Source organism: Balaenoptera borealis (assembly GCF_965194805.1).
Source record: "Balaenoptera borealis genome assembly, chromosome: 20".
Lineage (NCBI taxonomy): Eukaryota > Metazoa > Chordata > Mammalia > Artiodactyla > Balaenopteridae > Balaenoptera > Balaenoptera borealis.
In genome coordinates, this window is record NC_138879.1 from 49,489,883 (window position 1) to 49,510,975 (window position 21,093).

The 21,093-nt window shown below is 41.4% G+C and overlaps 1 protein-coding gene across 1 annotated transcript in view; it reads right to left on the reverse strand.

Annotated features, from left to right (window-relative positions):
* Window positions 1-20,438, reverse strand: part of NCBP3 (nuclear cap binding subunit 3) — a 28,419-nt gene extending 7,981 nt beyond the window's left edge. The window contains exons 1-9 of the mRNA XM_082370850.1: window positions 20,140-20,438; window positions 18,098-18,163; window positions 16,084-16,189; window positions 7,595-7,720; window positions 5,620-5,748; window positions 5,332-5,408; window positions 4,481-4,589; window positions 2,031-2,130; window positions 1,628-1,731 (exon numbers count right to left, since the gene is read on the reverse strand). Coding sequence (XP_082226976.1) covers window positions 1,628-1,731; window positions 2,031-2,130; window positions 4,481-4,589; window positions 5,332-5,408; window positions 5,620-5,748; window positions 7,595-7,720; window positions 16,084-16,189; window positions 18,098-18,163; window positions 20,140-20,322 — 1,000 coding nt within the window. The 5' untranslated portion in view covers window positions 20,323-20,438. The remainder of the gene's footprint in view (window positions 1-1,627; window positions 1,732-2,030; window positions 2,131-4,480; window positions 4,590-5,331; window positions 5,409-5,619; window positions 5,749-7,594; window positions 7,721-16,083; window positions 16,190-18,097; window positions 18,164-20,139) is intronic.
* Between the last annotated feature and the right edge of the window lie 655 nt (window positions 20,439-21,093).

The following is a 21,093-nucleotide window of genomic DNA, read 5'->3' on the forward strand; positions in this document are numbered from 1 at the left end:
CCTCATCATTATTCACAGATTCTGTATTTGTGAATTTGCCAATTTTATTTGTAACTCCAGAATCAAAACCCATGGCACTTTCGTGGTCATTGGTGGACATGCACAGGAGCAGCAAACAATTTGAGGCACCAGCCATGCATGTTCCCAGCTGCGGGCAAACAAAGCCACATCCTTTTTGTTTCATCTCTCACACTGTAAACAAGTGTCTTTTTTGCAGTCCAGTGAGTGCTAATTTTTAACACTTTTGTGGCTTTTATTGGTGATTTCCCTGTTTAAAATAGCCTCTGAGCATAGTTCCAAAGCTGTCTAGTGTTCCTAAACACAAGAAGGCTGTGATGTGCCGTATGGAGAAAATACGTGTGTTAGATAAGCTTTGTTCGGGCATGAGTTACACTGCTGCTGGCCTTGAGTCCAATGTTAATGAATCAACACTATGTAGTAAATAAGGTGTCTTTAAGCAGAAACACAGATCAAACAAGGTTATATATTGATCAGTTGACAAAAATGGTGTGATTAGAGTTTCTGGATGGTTTTCAATGATCACGATGACTTTATAGAACATAACCGCCATGAATAATGAAATGTACCTTTAAAGGTCATGGAAAAACGCTTGTAAGTGGAATGCTTGAAGCAGAATATAAAATATATGTCCACAACAGTTATTACAGTATTTATTGTGAAAAGAGACAAAGGAAAAATGTAAAATGAAATCAGTTGTTAATCTTGGAGTGCTAGAATTAGAGGCAATTTGTTTTTTTAATTTCTTTAGTATGAATATAAAGATTATATAATGAAAATATCTTAAAGTAACTGAAATTGGAAAAGCCTAACTGTGTATCAGAAAAGTATGTGCGTTAACATGCAGATTTCAAATATACAGGTTTGGATATTCACATTAAATTAAAATGTAGAGATTTCACCTCTCACTGTCCCTATTACAATGATAAATGTGTATGCGTGTTATTCTGTGTTTGTATGCTGACTTGGCTGGTTCTACAAAGCATATAGAAGATTTTCACAGATCAGATTCAATATAAAAACAAATCTTTATAAAACATAATGAAAATGGTTCTTTCACAATAAGCACCAAAAGGAAGGAAGAAAGGAAGGGAGGAAGGGAGGAGGGGAGGAGGGGAGGTAGGGAGGGGGAGAGAGAGGAAGAGAAAAAGAGAAAAAAGAAGGAAGAAACAAAATGAAACCCAAGTCATGATATCTCACTTTACTGAGGCATTCACGTGCACAAGCCAATAAGCACAGAACGTTAAACACAGCAGCTTATTTTCATCAGACAAAGGAACGATAAAATGAACTCATCCAACAAAATAATTAAAATTTTTTTTCACGCAGCTTTTGATATTAATAGGAAAATTAGATTCCTAAGAAAAGTTTTAATTTTTCCTACATCTTGCCTTTATTGTTAGAACAGCTTTTATAAAATCATTTGACCTCTTTGTATGGGCAATTTCAAATTAATTGTGACTTGACTTACTTTCCTATATGTTGGCAGAGGGTGAGGGCAAGGAAGAGAGGATGATAAAGTTTGGAACCTTAAGAGACTGTATTAAGAATAAAAATATGATTTCAGGAGCCAAACATGTGTCTACCCAAGAGCTGAGCAGGCAACTACCGGAATGTCGGTGTTTATAGGATGTCAAGCCAACGTCGTCCCCAATCAGGGCTCTCTTCTTGATCACATCCCGCTGAATGCGACGGGAATGGTATCTTCGCTTCCTGCAACATTGCCAAAATAAGCACATAATCAAAAACCAACAGGAAGGGCCTTGAAATCCACTAGTTAATTTCAACTACACCCTGACACAATGTTAGGTGCTGAAACAGAGATATTTCACAGGAAACTGAAAGTCAGCATTCTCACACCATTTACCACAGTTAAAAATCTTGAATTCTTTCTTCTTGTCTTCCTTCATGTCCACACATGGTGTTGACATTCCACTGCAGAATACCAACTGAAGGATTATGAAAAGCTTACGTACTATTTAAACTATTGTATTTTAAGGTTTTGGACTCACCAAGAATTACTAAGAATTCCTTTCATGCCTCCGTAATTTGGATTCCCATATTTCATGTAATACTGACTTCTTCTCGCTGCTCCAAGTTCCTTTTTGTCATCTAAAAATTAATTACAACAGTTACCAAGGATTTCCTGTGAGTGTGAGGACAATGTTGAATGGGTTTAAAAAAAAAAAGAATGTTTTTCATGGCTGGGATCAGATCAGCACAATCTGCCAACAAAAGGGAAAGATGCACTATAAACACTCACTCTCTGAATGCCTCCTAACGCAGTGCCTTGTGGAGGGGGTGGAGTAAAATTCAGAGATGAGGGAGGTTAAGCTGCTGTTAGGGAGCTGACTTCATAGAGAAAATACCACTAACAACAATACAATATACTAGGTTCCAAGAAGCATAGGAGAGCATCAGTTATCACCAGTGTTCAGGAATCAAAAAGGCTTTTAGAAGAGGTGGCATTTTCACTGCCCCCTGAAAGATGATATTCATTTCTGAATGACAACACTCCAATAACACAGAATCAGGGGCAAAGAAACAGATTATACATAGGTCCATATATTTGGCAAACCATTTTTTTTCCAGTTTACCGTGATGTTCCTCAAAATGGCTTAAGGAAAACAGCACAGCACCATATAACCAGAATGCACACAAATGGTCCCTCGAATAAGTAAATGAAGAAAAGACCCCATTTATCAAGTTAAAATGACAGTTAACAGGAAGAAAAGGTGGTCAGTGAGCACACATATTTTCATAATATAAAGGTCTCTTGACAGCTCCCTGAGCACTCACTGAACGCAACGGATGAACACCAATGAGAATGTACCCAGTGCTAGAGATAAATTTGGTGGCACAAACCAGAATGTGCACCCTACAAAAAACATGCCCACAAGCTCCTTGGAGAAATGGCTGATTCCAGATCTGGGGCAGGGAAAGTACAAGTTGAGTCTGGCAAAACAAGATGTTTTATTGTGCCATAAAGTAAGAAAGAACTCAAAGAATCATGAAGGCGTGTCAAAAGAACACAGTTTGAAGAGGCTCTACTGGCCAAATCCAAAATAATTTGTGAATCAAAATAACGATAGAATGGATGATAACCCATTGAATAAAACTCCATGAATCTAAACTGATATAAGTAAGTAAAAAAGATAAGTAAATACATAAACAAATGGGTAAAAAGGGAAAGCTCTTCCTTACAGCAGACTGCCAACTAATAAATGAGAGAGCTAAAAAGTCATCAATGGATCTAAAGCTATTGCATGAAGTTGGATGAGGAACAGGCTATTTACATAACCTCAAAGCATCTCCCCACAAACCTTTAAATTATAAATGGAAAAAGAGTAACTTTATAGTGGAGAAACCTGGCGATCATTACCTTAACCAAGTGATAAAAGCTAACATCCTCAGGAAGGGGATAAATAAATACAATGTGCCTCCTGATATGATGCACTGAAAATGACACAATGTCACTTCTGTGGTATAAACGCACAACCTGAATTTAATTAGGAGACATCAGACAAACTAAGGGGCAGCCTATAAAATAATGAGCCTGTCCTCTTTAAAAATGTCCCAGTCAAGGAAAACAAAGGAGTAGTTCCATACTCAGGGAGACTAAGGCGACATGGCAGACTTAAACACCCAGTCCTGGAGTGGATCCTAGTTCAGTGGGGGAGTAGGATAAAGAATAATCCAAATGTATTTGATAATCATCACCATTGTCAGCAGCAGCAGCAGCATGAACTGTTAACACTTACACAGCACTCACTGTGTGCCAGACAGCTTTTTTTTCCCCCAGGTAGTTTTAATATACAGAGTGGGGAGCTGGTACAATCTGAATGTGGACTCCGAATTAGGTAACAGTATTGTATTAATGCTAAGTTCCCTGATTTTGATAACTGTGTGTAAAACAAAGTCCTTGTTCTTCAGAAATACTTACTGAAGTATTCAGGGGTGAAGAGTTGTCATTTCCAATTAACTCTCAACTGACTCAAACCACCCCCCCACACACACACATTATTAATGCGTACCAAAATCATTATGTGTAAAAAGCCTTATGAATTGTTAAGAGGCTTTTAATTTAATTCTTTAGAGAATTAGAGTTGAATGGTACTACTAGCAATGTCCAGGAAGATATTGCTGTGATACATAAAATACAATTTTAAAGTTTTCATAGTTCAGATGATAAACTGGCTGAAAAGCACATGGGACAAACCAGCTTTGACAGAAAATGACTTACTTTAGCTAGAAACCACAAAAGTATACAAATAACTAATATTCACTTTCAATGTCTGAAATTCCAACTCAGGCAGCAAGTCATTGATTTTATAAGCACAGAATATTATAGTTTGAAGGATCTTCGAGATTACTTGACCTAAGTTCTGATTCAAAAGAGAAGGTGTCACTCAATAAAAATCACTTCGATTAAAAATAAAAATCAATACCAATTATCATTTACCTTTTGTAGCAAATCTCATGAATAATCTATTTCCTTTAGCAAGTTTGTTCGCTGGACGAAGATCATTTCTTAGCAGAGACTCTTCTTCTACCTGAGACAACGTGTCCAACTTAAGAAAAAAGAGCATTTTCGACATAAAAATTAAAGCCTTTTTCATATTCATTCAGCAGCAAAGTTACCACTGATTAAGAAAGCAATCTACCTTTAATAATACCCATCAGCATTACAGCACCAGTTCCTCTGCAGGATGTCTAAGTCAGAGGTCTTCCCTGACCACCTTGTCTAAAAGAATCGTCTCCATCATTCTCTATCTGCTTACCCTTCTTTACTTTTCTTCACAGCACTCATCACTTCCTGACATTATATTACATATCTGTGTATCAGTGTATTATCTGTCTTCCCCACTAGAATGGAGGCTCCAACAGGGCAAGGACTTTGTTTTGCTTGACGCTATATCCCCAGCACCTAGAATTTGGTATATGGTAGGCACTTAATAAATAATTTTAAAATGAATACACTTTAATATTTCCAACAATAGTACATACGCCATTAGGAAATATGCCATTACTTGCTATTCCTTAATTTTACTGATTTGATAGCATTTCAAAGGATTTCTCAATAAAATCATTTCCTTTCATACAGAAGTGTGGGTACTAAGATCTCAAGATGAATCATTCATTATAGCCACACAAACTTAAAGGCCAAGAGCCTGGTGCCCCCTCAGGAGGTGTAATGGTGAAAGCCAGGGGAAGAACACAAAGTACTGTATTAAGTCTTTAAGGCTTAAATACCAAGACAGTAAGCAGTTGTTTACAGTGAAACCTTACAGACACTTTTGCCCTCTCACTGACCTCTACATCACTTGCGTTCTCATCTTCAACTTCTCCTTCTTCAGCCTCATCGTCATCGGAACTGTCTTCTTGCTTGTCTAAAATGGAATGTGAGGGACAAGATGAATCTTAACTCCATCTCATACATGCTAAGTCTAATATTTTCTCCTCCTCTTTACTAATGATCCAAAGCATCATAGCTTATTTCAGAAATAACTGGCGATGAGATACTATGTAACACTGCACAGAAACTCAAGTTGTAAAGGACAGGACTTTTAGCCCCAAAGTCCCTCCTTTGTGGTCAGTTACCTTTTTTACTTTTCTCAGATGACTTGTCCTCATTGGCATCCTTGCTTCTTATCTTATCCAGGGCTGGCAAGGAACTCATATTGATAAGGGCTCGTGTGGCTGTCATTTCATCCAACCAAACCACGTTACCTAAAATAAGATAACACGTTACATCACATCCAGATGGTTAAGTTTCTTGAGAACAGAGACTACATCATATTCATTGCTAAAGTCTCATTCAGCTATGGACTGGCATCAGTAAATGTACACCAACTAATGAACGGAACTACAGAACCTGGTAGTAAAACTTCTTTGATAAAATCAACCTAGAGCTGCATTCCCAAACTGGGTCCCACAAACTAATGGTCAAGTACTCCATGAAAAAGGGTTCTGTATATTAAAACTGCCTGGCATACAGTGGGTGTTATACATAAGTGTTAGCAGTTCTTGATGATGATGATGGTGAAAATTCTCAAATAAATTTGGATTATCCTTTATTCTACTGCCCCCTACATGGAAGCCCTCTGCTGTTCCTTGTTATCCAGACATGCTAAATGATGTTTCCCTACTGTGAAGTGTGGGTGATGATGGCATCCATGGGATATATAGAATGGAGGCGTGACAGCCACCTGGCTTTGCAGCAATCAATTTAATTTGCTTCTTTAAGAGAATTTAGCAAGAAAAGGTTTTTGAGAAGTTTAACTTTAAAGCAGCATTTCTCAAACTTATGTTACTCCTGTATCTCAGTTTGGGAAATGAAGGTCTAAAGATTCTCATCTTTGTTAATAATATGCCACATGGTCTTGAGCAAATAATCTCCTGCTTCTGTTTCTCAGTTTCTGATGTACAATACGAGATAGTTGAACTGGATGATTCTAAGGGTTCCTCTGACTCTAACATCCCTTAGCTACAGTTTTAATTAGATAAATCAGGCGTTAGCAAATCCAGCCCACCACCTGCTCTCATTGATTCATTCATCCATCCATCCATCACCCATCCATTTATCTATTTATACTTGTACCGGCTTTATTTAGTTATAACTAACGTACGATAAACTACACACCTGCCACCTGTTTTTGTAAACAAAGTTCTACTGAGAACAGCCAGGCTCATTCAGTTATATTGTCTATGGCTGCTTTCACGCTACAACGGCAAAGCTGGGTAGGTTCCACAGAGACTGTATGGCCTGCAAAGCCTACAATATTTATCATCCAGCCCTTTATAAAAAAAGGCTTGCCATCCCCTGATTTGGATGGTCTAAGTTAAGAAAAAAGAAAAAAGGAGAAAAACTTTTACTCAGTCATGCTTCTTCTTCTTTCAATGAATTAACATCTAAGAAAGCAGCCGGGAAAGTCAGGTCAGCACACTGGCAGAAAGTAAAGCCAGACTAGAAGTGAGTCAAGACAAGAAGCCAGCAGAGTGGGTACCAAAGGTCAGGCCAGACTTGGAGAGGGGGACGCAAGTTAAAAACTACAGTTAGCTCACAAGTGGAACAGCCCCCAGATTAGGGCCAGCAGATGAAGCTCCAGAAAACACAGTCCAAAGCAAGCAGAGATGAGAGGTCTGGCACTGTGTCAGAGGGCTCTGGTCTAGTTCTAGGTCAGAGATAGCCCTCTGAAAAGCTGTATGGCAAGTTGCAATGACAAAGTCTAAAGCCCTGAAAATGCAGCCCCAAGTCTATGCAGTTGGACCCACCCCTTTGTTGGGAAACTGTGGGTGTTAAGAGAGGCCTCAGTCATGTACCCCGGACTCAGCTGCCAACAACCAACCTCCTAGAGGCCTGATCACCACCTCTGAGCTGACCTAGAACACGCATGGAGTATGATCTGGCAGACTGGTTAATGCACTCTGGTTCTCAGCAGTGGGCAATTTTTTCTCTTCTAGGCTAAAGGCAGAGGTTAGCCATAGTCTGGCCAAAATCATTCACCATTTGAGATGGCAAAAATTCTTTTAAAATCATAAACAAAAGCATATTCAAGTAACTTGGGTTACTTACAGGAGGTATCATCCAACCACTCAATGTGGGCCGGAGGATATTCTTTAAAATAGGAAAAGACATCCTGGGTACTCATCTCATCTACGCCGCAAATGTAGATTGTCTCCAGTCTCACTTTGGGGATTGCTAGAAAAACAAGACACCTGCTGTTGCACAATCCACCAGGAGCCCATTGTAACAGTTCAGATAATAGGTATTTTCAAAAGAAATATGCTGAAAGAGATGATAATTATTTCAAAAGAAAATGAGACTTGACAGTAAGGTAAACTATTTTAATTTTTATCACACAGCAATAGCATTAAACAAATGACTATTCAGAATGGGCTTATTAGGCTGAGAAAGATTAAACAAATGGTGTTGATAATATACATGATACCTCGTATCAAAATGACCTGTAATAATAAAAGCAATACCGAATTCAACAGGATTATTCATTGAACTTGATACACTGATTCTAAAATTTTTTAAAGATATGTCAGTGAGAAATGTGCGATAGTCAAGACAGTTCTGAAAAGAAGAAGAGACACTGCCCCTAGATGTAAAGCAAAGTATGAAAGTAGAGCAAAGAAATCCTACAAATCAATAGAAAATGACAGCCCCAAATAAAAATGGGCAAAGGACATGAGCAGGCAATTCACACACAAAGAAAGAGAAAAGGCCAATAAACATGAAGAAATGGTTGACCTCACTATCAGGATAATCCACCTTAAAACAAGATATCAGTTTTCATTGACCAGGTTTTTTTGTTTGTTTGTTTTTTTAATTTATTTTTGGCTGCGTTGGGTCTTCGTTGCTGCGCACGGGCTTTCTCTAGTTGCAGCGAGCGGGGGCTACTCTTCATTGCGGTGCGCGGGCTTCTCATTGTGGTGGCTTCTCTTGTTGCGGAGCACAGGCTCTAGGTGCGCGGGCTTCAGTAGTTGTGGCTCATGGGCTCTAGAGCGCAGGCTCAGTAGTTGTGGAGCACGGGCTTAGTTGCTCCGCAGCATGTGGAATCTTCCCGGACCAGGGCTCAAACCCGTGTCCCCTACATTGGCAGGCAGATTCTTAACCACTGTGCCACCAGGGAAGCCCACTGACTATGTTTTTAATTCATGTCTTTTAGTATCAATTGGATGCAGTGTGGAGGAAAGAGCCGCTCCCTCTGCTGGTGGGAGTGTGAACTGGCACAGCCACTCTGAAGGGCAACTACGAGTGTCTATTACAAATGTAATTTAGCACATGCCCTATAGGCATAGGAATTCTCTTCAGTATCTATCCTAAACACACATGGGTTCACAGAGTGGTTCACACAAAGATGTTTGTTGCAGCACTATTTTAATAACCCAGTAGCTATCAGAGTAATAAATTATGGTTTATCCATATTAAATGAATCATGGTTTATCCATATTATAGAATATTAAGCAGTTAAAAACAATGAGATAATTTATTATATACCATGGAAAGATTCTAAGACACATTACTGAGTGAAAAAAAGCTGCAGAAAAATACATACATTAAAAAAATTAAAACATAAATATCACCATATATTTTCTAAGGGTATATATTTGTGTACACAAATACATAGAAGAAAGTCTGGAATAATTCACTCCACACTGATAAGAGCTGTTACCTCTGGGAAGGAAGAAATGTTGAAGGCTGTGGTCTAAAGGAACCTCAGCCTTACCAGAATTGTGTTAATTTTTTACTAAATACTTTAAGCACATTATCTCATTTAATCTTTCTAATTGTGAAATATGCAAATATATCAACAAAGAAAAAATATTTTTTAAATACCTGTATATCCACCACCTAGCTTTACGCCTAAATTCTTAAAAAGATTTGAGGCAAATAAAACACTACATATAAAACTAGGGCCTGGGCTTCCCTGGTGGCGCAGTGGTTAAGAATCCGCCTGCCAGCGCAGGGGACATGGGTTCGAGCCCTGGTCTGGGAAGATCCCACATGCCGCGGAGCAACTAAGCCTGTGTGCCACAACTACTGAGCCTGCGCTCTAGAGCCCGGGAGCCACAACTACTGAGCCTGCGAGCCACAACTCCTGAAGCCCAGGTGCCTAGAGCCCATGCTCTGCAACAAGAGAAGCCACCACAATGAGAAACCCGTGCACCGCAGAGTAGCCCCCGCTCACCTCAACTAGAGAAAGCCTGCACACACCAACAAAGACCCAATGCAGCCAAAAATAAATAAATAAAATAAATTAAAAAAAAAAAAAACTCTAGGGCCTGTGTAAGCTCTCCACGTCCCTTCTCTCCCCGACTTCTCCAAAGTAGTTCTGTCAAGAAGTCAGCATCTGGGACTTCCCTGGTGGCGCAGTGGTTAAGAATCCGCCTGCCAATGCAGGGGACACAGGTTCGAGCCCTGGTCCGGGAAGATCCCACATGCCACGGAGCAACTAAGCCCGTGCACCACAACTACTGAGCTCGCATGCCACAATTACTGAAGGCTGCGCGCCTAGAGCCCGTGCTCCGCAACAAGACAAGCCACTGCAATGAGAAGCCCGTGCAACAAAGAGTAGCCCCTGCTCGCCGCAACTAGAGAAAGCCCACATGCAGCAATGAAGACATAACACAGCCAAAAAAATAAATTAATTAAAAAAAAAAAAGAATTCAGCATCCATTACTCCTAAATATGTTTTTATATGTCATATATTTTATTTAAAACAAATGAACTAGGAAATACATGTGAATACTTTCAGATAAAAGTTTTTTAATTTTTTTTTTTTTTGTCATTTTGAAGAGTAAAAGATAGGTTTAATGGGAGCCCATTAGGTGTGGCCCGAATAAATCAGGTAAGTATCTTCCTGCCAACTCAGATTCATGAAGACAGAGATACCATCAAGACTTATGAATCCTGGGACTTCCCTGGTGGTCCAGTGGTTAAGAATCTGTGCTTCCACTGCTGAGGGGATGAGTTCAATCCCTGCTCAGGGAACTAAGATCCCGCATGCTGCATGGTGCGGCCAAAAAAAAAAATAAGATTTATGAATCCTTAGCAAGTCCTTATTAGTGACCAGCAGTGCAACAATGAACAGAACCCCAAATGAGATGGACGTCCGCACTGGACATGCAGAGTAACTCTACCACGCAGGATGGGAAACTGAAGAGGTAGCCCAGGGGACCTTCTCAGTTCTTCAAGCTAAAAGCCATGATTTTGGAGGAAAAAGTCCTATGGGAAGTAAAGAGATGGTTTTGAAGAGGGTAAACAACAAGGAGAGCTCCTGGTGAGGGTAGAGGAATCAGACTGAGGAGCAGGCAGAAGAAAATCTTGTAGGAGATGCTGATGTGAAGGATTTAATCATATATGAGACAAGCTCAAGATTTGATGGAAGCCTGCCAATGTCACTGCTTAAAATAAAACAAAGCAACAAAGAAGGCGCCTAGATTTATGCCCAGATGATGAGAAAGGACTAATTGCTGAGGTGGCAGTGAACAAATGAACTGGGGAATGAGAACTGGGCATTTACTGAGTGTTGACTACAAGCAAGGTGGTGAGGGAATCATCTTGGATTTTCCAGCAGGAAAGAAGACAATGAATGACAGGTCGTAGGACACAAAACTCAAGTCTTTAGGAAAGCAGATTTCTGAAAATCCAGAGAAAAAGTAGCCAGTTTCAAAGCCTCAGATTAGAATGATCAAAAAATTTGGAAGACACGAAATACAGTAACTCAGAGTATGAGAGGTGATCCCAAGAAAAGAGAAAGCAGCAAAGCTTAGGTGAGCACAACTCACCAAAGAACACATATGGGAGACAGATAAAGGGTAAATTACCAATATAAGAGAATAAATGTAAGAAATGTATGAATCTGAAAGACTACATCAGGCTCTATAATAACATGGAAAATGCTGATGACAGACTGTCAAGTGAAAAGGAAGAAAGCAGTAGGACTACAAAGGGAAAAGCAAAAATAAAGTCCATACCCAGAAAAGATTAGAAGGAAATGCACAAAATGCTGATAATGACTGCATTTGGGTGGTGCACTGTGGGCAACTTTTCTTCTTACTTTACTTTCCAAATTTTCTTTGGTGGACATGAATTGTTTGTCTAACATCTAATGAAGAAAAGGTTACAGTCCAGAGCAAATAGGCTCATCAAAAATGCCGATGGGGGACTTCCCTGGTGGTCCAGTGGTTAGGACTCGGCGCGTTCTCTGCCATGGCCCCGGGTTCAATCCCTGGTCGGGGAACTAAGATCCCACAAGCCGAGCGGCATGGCCAAAAAAAGAAAAAAAAGCCAATGGTTGTGTTTTTTTTTCCCAAGTGTTTGGAGCAACATTGCTTTGGGAAAATGATGAAGGAAAAAGGGCAGAACTGTTGATCTATTTTGCTGTACTACTAAAGGACAGTAGAATAGCTATCATTAACTAAGAACTAAAACCCAAGATAGGTGACAAGGGTTTTAGAAATAGTTTTAATAGATTTAAATCTTCTAATCTAGAATTACACCCCACTGTACTAACCAAAACACAAAGCAGTGATTTCAGAATTAGGTAGTAATCTCTAAAAAGTTGCAGGGAAGGAACAAGGTACCTTAAAGCCTTGAGAAGGACTAATTCTGTACTGATTATCAGAAAAGAGGAAAAGAGAAATTCCCAAACGATGCAAAAGATTGTCATTCTCTTAAATTTTTAAAAAATAGCTTATCAGACAGAATCTCTGATCCCTTAAGAAACCAAGTCTTTCCCACAGGAAATGACATGAGTTCACTAAGAAGCAAGCCAGCTAACCTCTTTTCTTTTTTGATTGGATTAGCAGGCAAAGAAATTCAAAGAATACCACAGACACAGACTCAAGTTTATTAAGGCATGTAATCTAGTTCCCCATGACAATAAAATGATAGGTGGGCCTGATAACAGAATAAGACTGTAATTCATGGATCTGTGTGTCATGGCATGATATGGGATCATCCTGTTTGACATTTACCAACAACTGGATAAAGATGCAGAAGCCATGCATACCAAAGTGAGGAGTGCAGCTAAAATGCTGAAAGGCAGAGTCAAGACGAAAATTAACTCCGTAGCCTGAAATGGAGTCTTGAAATCAAGATGCAATTTAATAGGGATAAATAAAAAGGCAACTTTCTAAAATGTCTCAAGTGCAAGATGAGAAAGACTGTTTTGATAGGCGCAATTCCTGAGGGAAAGAACTGGTGCTTAGGTTGACTAGAAGATGACTACTATGAAATGGCTGGGACAGAAACCGTGGTCAGAGTCCTGCCATGCATTGCACGAATCCAACCAAATCTGGAATCTGTACCTCATCTGATGAAGGACATTTAGAAACTCGGAAGGGTCTAAAGGAGGGAGACCAGAAAGTCATGTCATATAAGAAAGTTTAGGGAATGGGCTGTCCATTCCTTCACCTGAAGAGTTACTGTGTGAATGAGGAAAGGACTTAATGTTGTTCTAAGAGTTACACAATAACTAATAGACAGAAATTACTAGAAAGCAATTTTTGTTCAACATGAAGAAGTATCCAAAAACAAGACCGTGGGGACTTCCCTGGTGGTCCAGTGGTTAAGACTACGTGTTTCCATTGCAAGGGGCACAGATTCGATCCCTGGTTGGGGAACTAAAATCTCACATGCCACAGGGTGCGGCCAAAAAAAAAAAAAAAAAAAAAAAAGAAAGAAAGAAAGATAAATAAATAAACAGTGTGCATGCCTTAATTAAAACAAAAACAAAAACAAGACTGACTGCTTCATAAATAGTTCTCATGCCACCACTAGGAAATGTTCAGGCAGAGGCCATGGGGAACTTTGCCAAAAGGCCTGCAGCACTGGGCAGGAGGTGGGATCCAGATGACCTCTAAGGTCCATTCCAACCATGAGAGCTTTGATCTTGGAGATAAAGAGAAGCTGCTTGACACTGTCATTCAGAAGTAGTGAGTTACTCCTGCTGAGGACTGGTCTAGTGCAGCGCATCCCAAACCGCATCCCCGAAGCTGGCAGAGAGGTTAGGAACACAGGCTTCAGTCAGACCAGCCTTCGAATCCCAGCCTTGCTACTTACTACCTGTGGGACCTTGGGCAAGTTTCTCAACCTCTCAGCACCTTACTTTCCTCACCAGTAAAACAGAAATGACAAATACTTTCCCTGCAACAGGGTTGTTGGAAGGATAAGCTAACCACATAGCAGAGTGATTGGCACATAGTAAGCATTTATCAAATGGTGTATTTTATTACTGTTGATATTAATAAGAAGAAATAACTTGACACCTACTGTGGCTGCAGGAATCAAGATGCTTACTCCAATGTCCCCATTCTCCCAAGAGGCTGGACCACTTAGATCACTGTTTGGAAGATGGAGAATGCCAGATAATAATAATAACTAACATTTACTATATGCCAGACACCACTCTAAGAATCATAACATTTTGTTAGAGCCTCCCAACCACCCTATAAGAACTAACGTTAACCTGCCTTTCCAGATGAGGAAACTGAGGTTCTTAGAGGCTAAACAACTTACCTAAGGTCAAAGAGCTAGAAAGTGACAAGTCAGGATCTGAATACGGGCAGTCAGACTTCAGAACCCATGCTCTTAACCACAACACCAGTGGTTCTCAATCCTGACTGCACATTAGAATTACCTGAGGAGATATAAAAATAATAACTATCTCTGAGATCTGTCCAAACCCATTCCCCCACTCTAATTTAAATTGATCTGGGAAAGGCAGCAGGGTTCTCTGGAGTTCAAGAACACACTCCAAAGCCATGCTGCCTCCTGGATCAAAAACAGGTTGTAATGAGCAACTGACATTCCAGGCAGATCTACTGTTTTTAGGAGAATCTTTAAAACCATGAGATCGGGATTATTTTCAAAAAAACATTTTTTTAAAAACTAAAATTTAACCCTGAAAGTGATCATTTTCAGGAAGGTATCCTATTCCCATTTTACGACAAGGAAAGTGAGACCTAAAAAGGCTCACTAACTCGCCCGCATTCACTAAGGAACTGAGACTAGATCCCAGGAGGGCTCAGCACTCTAAACAGCCCCAACACAGGTGGGAAGAGAGGCTGAAGTGGGTAATTAGGGATGCTTCACAGAGGCAGTGACAGCTGAACCAGACAAAGCATGGGACAAGGAAGGGCAAATCCACAGAGTGACAGGCATGAGCAAGACCAGAAGCAAGATGTCACAAGGAATGCTTACAGGACTAGAAGTAAACAGGTGGGGTGCTTTCAAGGTGGAGTTGTAAGAGAGGCCTCAGACATCTGCTTGGGTCTAGACCGTGCAGGCACATGAATGCCAAGCTGCACAGCTGGCCTTGGCCTTCATAGGACTTTTCCTGAAACAGAAATCCACTCAAGCAGATGCCTGGACGCCTGGCCTGCAAGGGAAGCAAGGTCATATTTCCAAATTGAACTCATTATGCAGAAAAAAGGAGTAAAGCAGCATCCAGAGTTGAGCTCTGCATGTGAGCTACTCTGTCCACTGGCATGGAATGAGGTTTGGGTCTCTGGTATCATATCACATATTGTAAGGCAATAGAGCAAAGTAGTTAAGAGCAAGGCTTTAGAGTCAGATAAACCTGGGTTCTAACCCTGACTCTACTTTTACTAGCTGTGTAAACCTGGGCATTTATTTAACTTCTTTGGGCCTGTTTCCTTTGTAAAATAGGGATAAAAATACATTCCTCATGGGGTTGTTGTGAGAAATGAGTACGAAACAAATATGTAACCTGCTAATTAACACAGTGCCTGGTAAGAGACCAAGTTCCCAACAAACAGTCGCTATTCTTTCATTCATTCAACATGTTTTTATCAAACAAGCAAGCCTAGAGAAACTCACACAGCAGAGCACAGACCTTTAACATGCATTCAGAAGGCTGCCTATTAAGCCCTTCACAAATCCCAAATTTGCAAATACAACAGAGGGTGATCATTTGCATTTATGGAATAATAAGCATGACTGTGAACTCACTCAAAGAGTAATAATAATTTTCCCCTCTATAAATTGCTTTCGAAAACTGGGGTAGATTACTAGATATGATAATTCAGGGTGAGTTTCAGGAAGCATAATACTTACCCTAACAAAACACAAAAATAAAATAAAATCACAAGCCTGTATCAACCGAAGTATTAATGGTATACCCCCCCCCCACCAATCTGACTCCCCTAAAAGAGAGTCTCACTGTGATACACTCCCACTACATTTAAAGGCAAAGAAAAGTTAACACTTCTATGTTAAAAGCAGAAAATGAGTAAGAGTCCATAGAAGCACAGTTCTAATCTCAGCTCTGCCACCAACTAGGTGACGTTCTCTGGGGCTTCTCAGAGAAGACAATCTCCTTTTTTCCAGCTCTAACATCTGAGAGACAGCTAATGCAGCTCAACTTTAACAGGTCACCTCAGAAATGGGGAATTCACAAGTTCCTTCCTTTGGCAGTATTTGGATGACGACTGGACATGCAAGGCAAGGCCAGAAGCATGAGGCCATGGCAGGGAAAAGTGATTCTCTGGGAAAATGTGGAAAAATTCCCCCCAAACACCCTGTACCTTTCTTCATCATGTCTCGGTCCAAGGCTACATTTCTCTGGGCAAGATTTACTTCTGATCGAAAATGGAAGCGCTTGGCTCGCTGTTCTTTCTTTTCAATTGCTTCCTAGAAGGTACAGAAAAAGCCAAAGAAGTGAAACATGGAGGAGGAACGTTAAATCACAAACACAAAATGATGCATCAGTGACAAGTAACTTAGAAGAAATAAGCAACATTGTGCCTTTAATAACTATTGCAAAGAACTAGATATTCACAGTCAATGACTGGGAGGGTGTACACTAATAGTGCTATAATTTGTAATAATCTCTACAATGATTCAATGCCTATCACTGTATCTGGGACATAGTAGGAATTCAATGAATATTTGTTGATTCAGTGAGTAATGAATAATAGTTTGACATTTATTATTAGGAATCATGCAAACAAATTGTAACTAAACAATCTTAACACTCCAATTTTCCAGGTGCAGAAACTGAGGCACAAAGAAACTTAAAAGGTTTGCTAGAGGCACTTCAGCTAATAAGGGGCAGATCTTCTGATCTCAGTGCTATTTCTAGAAGCCCCACCACCACCCCCATTTCACAAAGTCTGTGTGCATGGTAATCACACCTATCACATTATGTCTGCCTGAGCAGTCTACTCCCTAAAGCTTTTTCTGCATTTGAAAATAACATTGAAGCAAAGAAACTCTCTCCTCTATTCTAAACTTGTGTCCACGGAATTGCCAGTTTTCATCTATAAGTGACAAGAAGCATTGATGCTCTCTAAAAAACAAAACAATCAGTTTCCTAAATTTTTTTCCAAGAGGTAAAATAAATCCAGGTCCAACTATGGGTTTCTGATAGCTTTTAGGAACCTTCACTAATTGTAAATTGACTTTGCCACACTAATTGAAGGTCTGACTATAGAAAGCTTGTGGGGATTGGTAAAGCAGCAACAACACTTCTGTTATTTCCCAATAGTTATGCTAATTTCCTTCACTTAAGTTTTCCCAGTGGAAACAACTCATCTACCTTCCTTTGGTAAGACTGAAGTACCAATTCTTGGCTACCACCCTTTCCCCCATATATTTGTTTCATATAATGGTAAACGGTGTAGGCTTAAGAATACTGTACACTTCTTTTTCAATTACAATAAGAAAACATCTTCACTTTATTCTATTTTCTTGTCAAAAAAGATGATCAGTTCTTTCTTTTGGGCTTTAGGCAATCAGAGACAGATTGAGACCCAGATAAAACACAAAAAAGTAAGCATGACATACTTATTTTTATTTTTGCTTTCATACATCCAATATAGTAACACAGTATTATTTATTCAGAATTGTAACTTAAACACTGTTCGAAACTTAATTGCACACATTAAAATCAGAAACAATGTTTAAGCTGAATATCATCAGCAATTAAAGCAACAAATAAGTATCAACTGTTTATTGTAAAGAAAATAATATGTTTGGTTCTGTGAAGAGTTACAGTGAAGCTGGTAATCTAGTAACAGCAATCACTAGATAAAAGGCAATACTCCCAGGTACTGAGAATAATTCAGTCCACTTGGCCTTCAAAGTTTAGCCACACACACACATTCAGGAAATCCTATTTTTCTAGGCCTCAACCAGTGAGGAATAAAGACATTTACTAAGGGCCTACTATGTGCAAGGCACTTTCATGTTTTGCTTCATTTAAAGTGGAAACAGTTTACACATTTTTAAAAAATGGACAGCATAAAAAAAGCACTCCAGTGCAGAACTTTTTCTTGGACATGGTTAAGCACAGGCATCTAGGTACAGTGATTATATCTTCTCATGGATTCAACAACACACAAATGCTGTCTGAATGTTTTCAGGATGCATGAAGGCATCACTGTATAACACAAAACTTAAACCTAAAAAAAAAGTTTCAGTCCAACAACAAAAGAAAAAAGGAGGTAAAGAATAATTGCTGTTCTACAACTCCTAGAGATTTGTTCATTAAGTTCACCTGCTTCTCAAAATGAATAAATTAATCATGGTCTGTCTTACCTTGGAGGTGACATCGATTCCAGTGATGAAGCTGCCAGCCTTGTTTTCGTATCTTCTGCTTGTGTCCTAACACGAAGGGGATGGGTGAGAATTGCTAACGAGCAACTGACGACAAGCACATGCTAAACAACAGCCTGACAACTGATTCCTTCTGGATAGTCGTTCTTTTCAGCAATCCTTCCCCCGCCCTGACAACCCCATATTATGGGGAAGCCTGTCCCAGTGACTCCATGTAGCAATCAACCACTCTACCAAGAAGGCTTTTCTAGGCCTATCCACAACCTAAAGTAATTCCATCTACTGAAGGTATCCGTGTAAATGAAAATGTAAAGGCGTTCGTGAAAAATATCCAAGATGAGGCACAGTCACTTATCTCCTCAACCCAGACTGGACAAATTCATTGTGCCAGGCCACCAGATGAAGCACAAGTCTTCACCAAAATGCAGAAAGTCAGGACTCACCTCGACCTTCTGGGGAAAACACAGCACAGTGCAATGAAAATAGGATGGGATTTGGAAGCCCGGGGACTCAAATCGCAGCTCCGACGTTCACTGATTACATGACACTGTACAATTCCTTTGGCCTCTCTGGGCCTAGGTTTCCTCTGTGGTATCTGCCTACCTTTCTGACCTCTTTTAACTGCTCTCCCACTTGTGCTACAGAACTTTACCTTTCTCCAACAAAACAATCTTGTTCCCATCTCAGAGCCTCTGCACTTACTGTTGCCCCTGCTGGGAACGCTGTCTTCCAAATCTGCACATGGCTGGCTCCTTTTTGTCACTTAGGGTTCAGCTTAAATTTCACTATCTCAGAGGACTTTCCCGACCATCCTATGCCAATCTGCTTCCTGCTCTGCACACCCTCCCTGCCCTCTGCACGCTTCCATCCCATTAACATGCTTTATTCTCTCCACAGCACTCACCACTACCGTAAATTATTAGTTTACTTGTGTCCCCCCAACTGGAACATACACTCCAGGACACAGTCTGGTCTTGATCTTGGTCAAGTGCCTAGGACTGTGGCTGGCACTAAGTGGGGGACGCAGTAAGTACATGTTGAACTGAATGAATGAAGGGATGATAACACCTACTTCACAACCTCAGTGATATTTTAAATGATATAATGTACTAAATGGTAAAATGCCACTATGTTAATTGTTGTTGCCAGAGTCATTATAATTTACTGTCTTTAGTGCTCTTAACTTTCTTTCTTTCTTTTTTTTTTTTTTTACCTTTTTCCATAATCTTAATTTAAAAGCAAGACTAACAGACATGTGCTAAAAAGTAGTCCCTGTTAGGTGAGAAATTAAGTACATGAGAGGAGCCATGCAGGCCTGAGACCAGCCCTAAGAACCGGACACAAGACCACCAAACCACAAGCAAAAACACCTCTCAGCATCCCCATTGTGATAAAAGAGGGACCAAGGACCACTGCTGGTTCACTGATGTTTTGTTTTCATTAAGGGTGAGATGCTGGAGCCACGGTGTAACAGCGGAGCCGCGCGGGGACAAGATGACCCCCAAGTCACAACAGAAACACTGAGTTTCTGCAGCTGACAAGCCCAGCTCTCCCAAGGGAAACCGCGAGTGCTATGTTTAACAGACACCAGCTCCACTGGGGCAGGACCCACAAGGAGACCGGGATGACCGCGCCACTCGACAGTTCTTTCTGGGCCGCTCCTGGTTCTGTTCCCGCCCGGGGCTCGCCCTTTATCTCAAGCCCCCAGATAAGCCCAACCCTTCCTCATTCACCCTCTTGCACAGACTGACTCGGAGGGGCAGCGAAGGGGTGTCCTCAACTACCCCCAGCTCTTCCCCACCTCCTGCAGCCCCCTCAACACCCATTTCCGGGCGCCCCAGCGTCCTTTCTCTCGCTCCCCGTCTCTGCTCAAGCCTGGCGCCCCCGCCCCCCGGGCGCTCGCCCCCCTCATCCCTTCCCCAGACTTCCCCCGGCCCCGGCCACCTCCCCTTCCGGCCCCCTCCGGCGCGGGACACTAGCTCAGCGACCTCCTCCTCGCCCTCGCCCCCGCCCCCCGCCCGTACCGGGATCAGTTCCTTCAGCGAGCGCCGAACCGGCACGACCTCCAGCTCGCCCTCCTCCACCTCCATGGGCTCCGGCTCGCCGCGGTCCAAACCTGACTCCGCTTCAGGCGACGGGGGCCCCAAGGCCGGCCCCGCTGGGACCTCCGTCTTCAACGACACTCGCAGGCCCCGTACGGCCGCCATCGCCGCCCGCCGGCCGCACCACTGAGAGCTCGCCCCGCACACCACGGGCTAGAGCGCCACTGCCACGGGCCACAGAGCAGCCGCTACCTAGAGCGTCGCCTGCTGCGGCTAGAAGGCTCTCTTCAGCGCCGACGCCCCCTGGTGGTGGGAGGAACCCTGGACGGCTGGAGCGGGATCTGGTGAAGAGGAGGCGGGACCGAGTGGGAACGGAGGCAGGGCCTGCTGGAGGGGGCGGGGCCTGGAGCAGTTCGCTACAGTCTGGGCTTAGAAAATAGCTACACCTTGAGCAGTAAACTTGTAATCAAAGCTAATTTTACTGAATTATCATTACCTGCCAGTGACTGTTCCAAGCGCTTGAATCCTCACAACAACCCTATGAAGTTACTACTATTACTATCCCCATTTCACATTTGAGGAAACTGAGGCATTGAAATTTACCCAAGGTGACAGGCTATTTAAAGGACAAAATCCGGATGCGAGCCTTGGCAACCAGAATGAGCCTTGGTCTATCACTTCTGGGCAAGTCTGTGGGTTTACAATGCACTTGCCTTGACAACCTTTGTCTCTTTCAAGTCTCCCAATAGTTGGCCCATTTTACATACCGCAAAATTGAGACTCCAAGAGGGTAGTGAGCTTGAACGCCAATTTCGTGTCTCCCAAGGGCTCGGTCTACTGGAGACTTCTGAGTATGGTTTCTTGCGGACATTTCTAACAAGAACCTGGTTGGGAGAGAGGGAGTGTCCCCTAGGCTTCCAGAGGGCGCCACTGGTC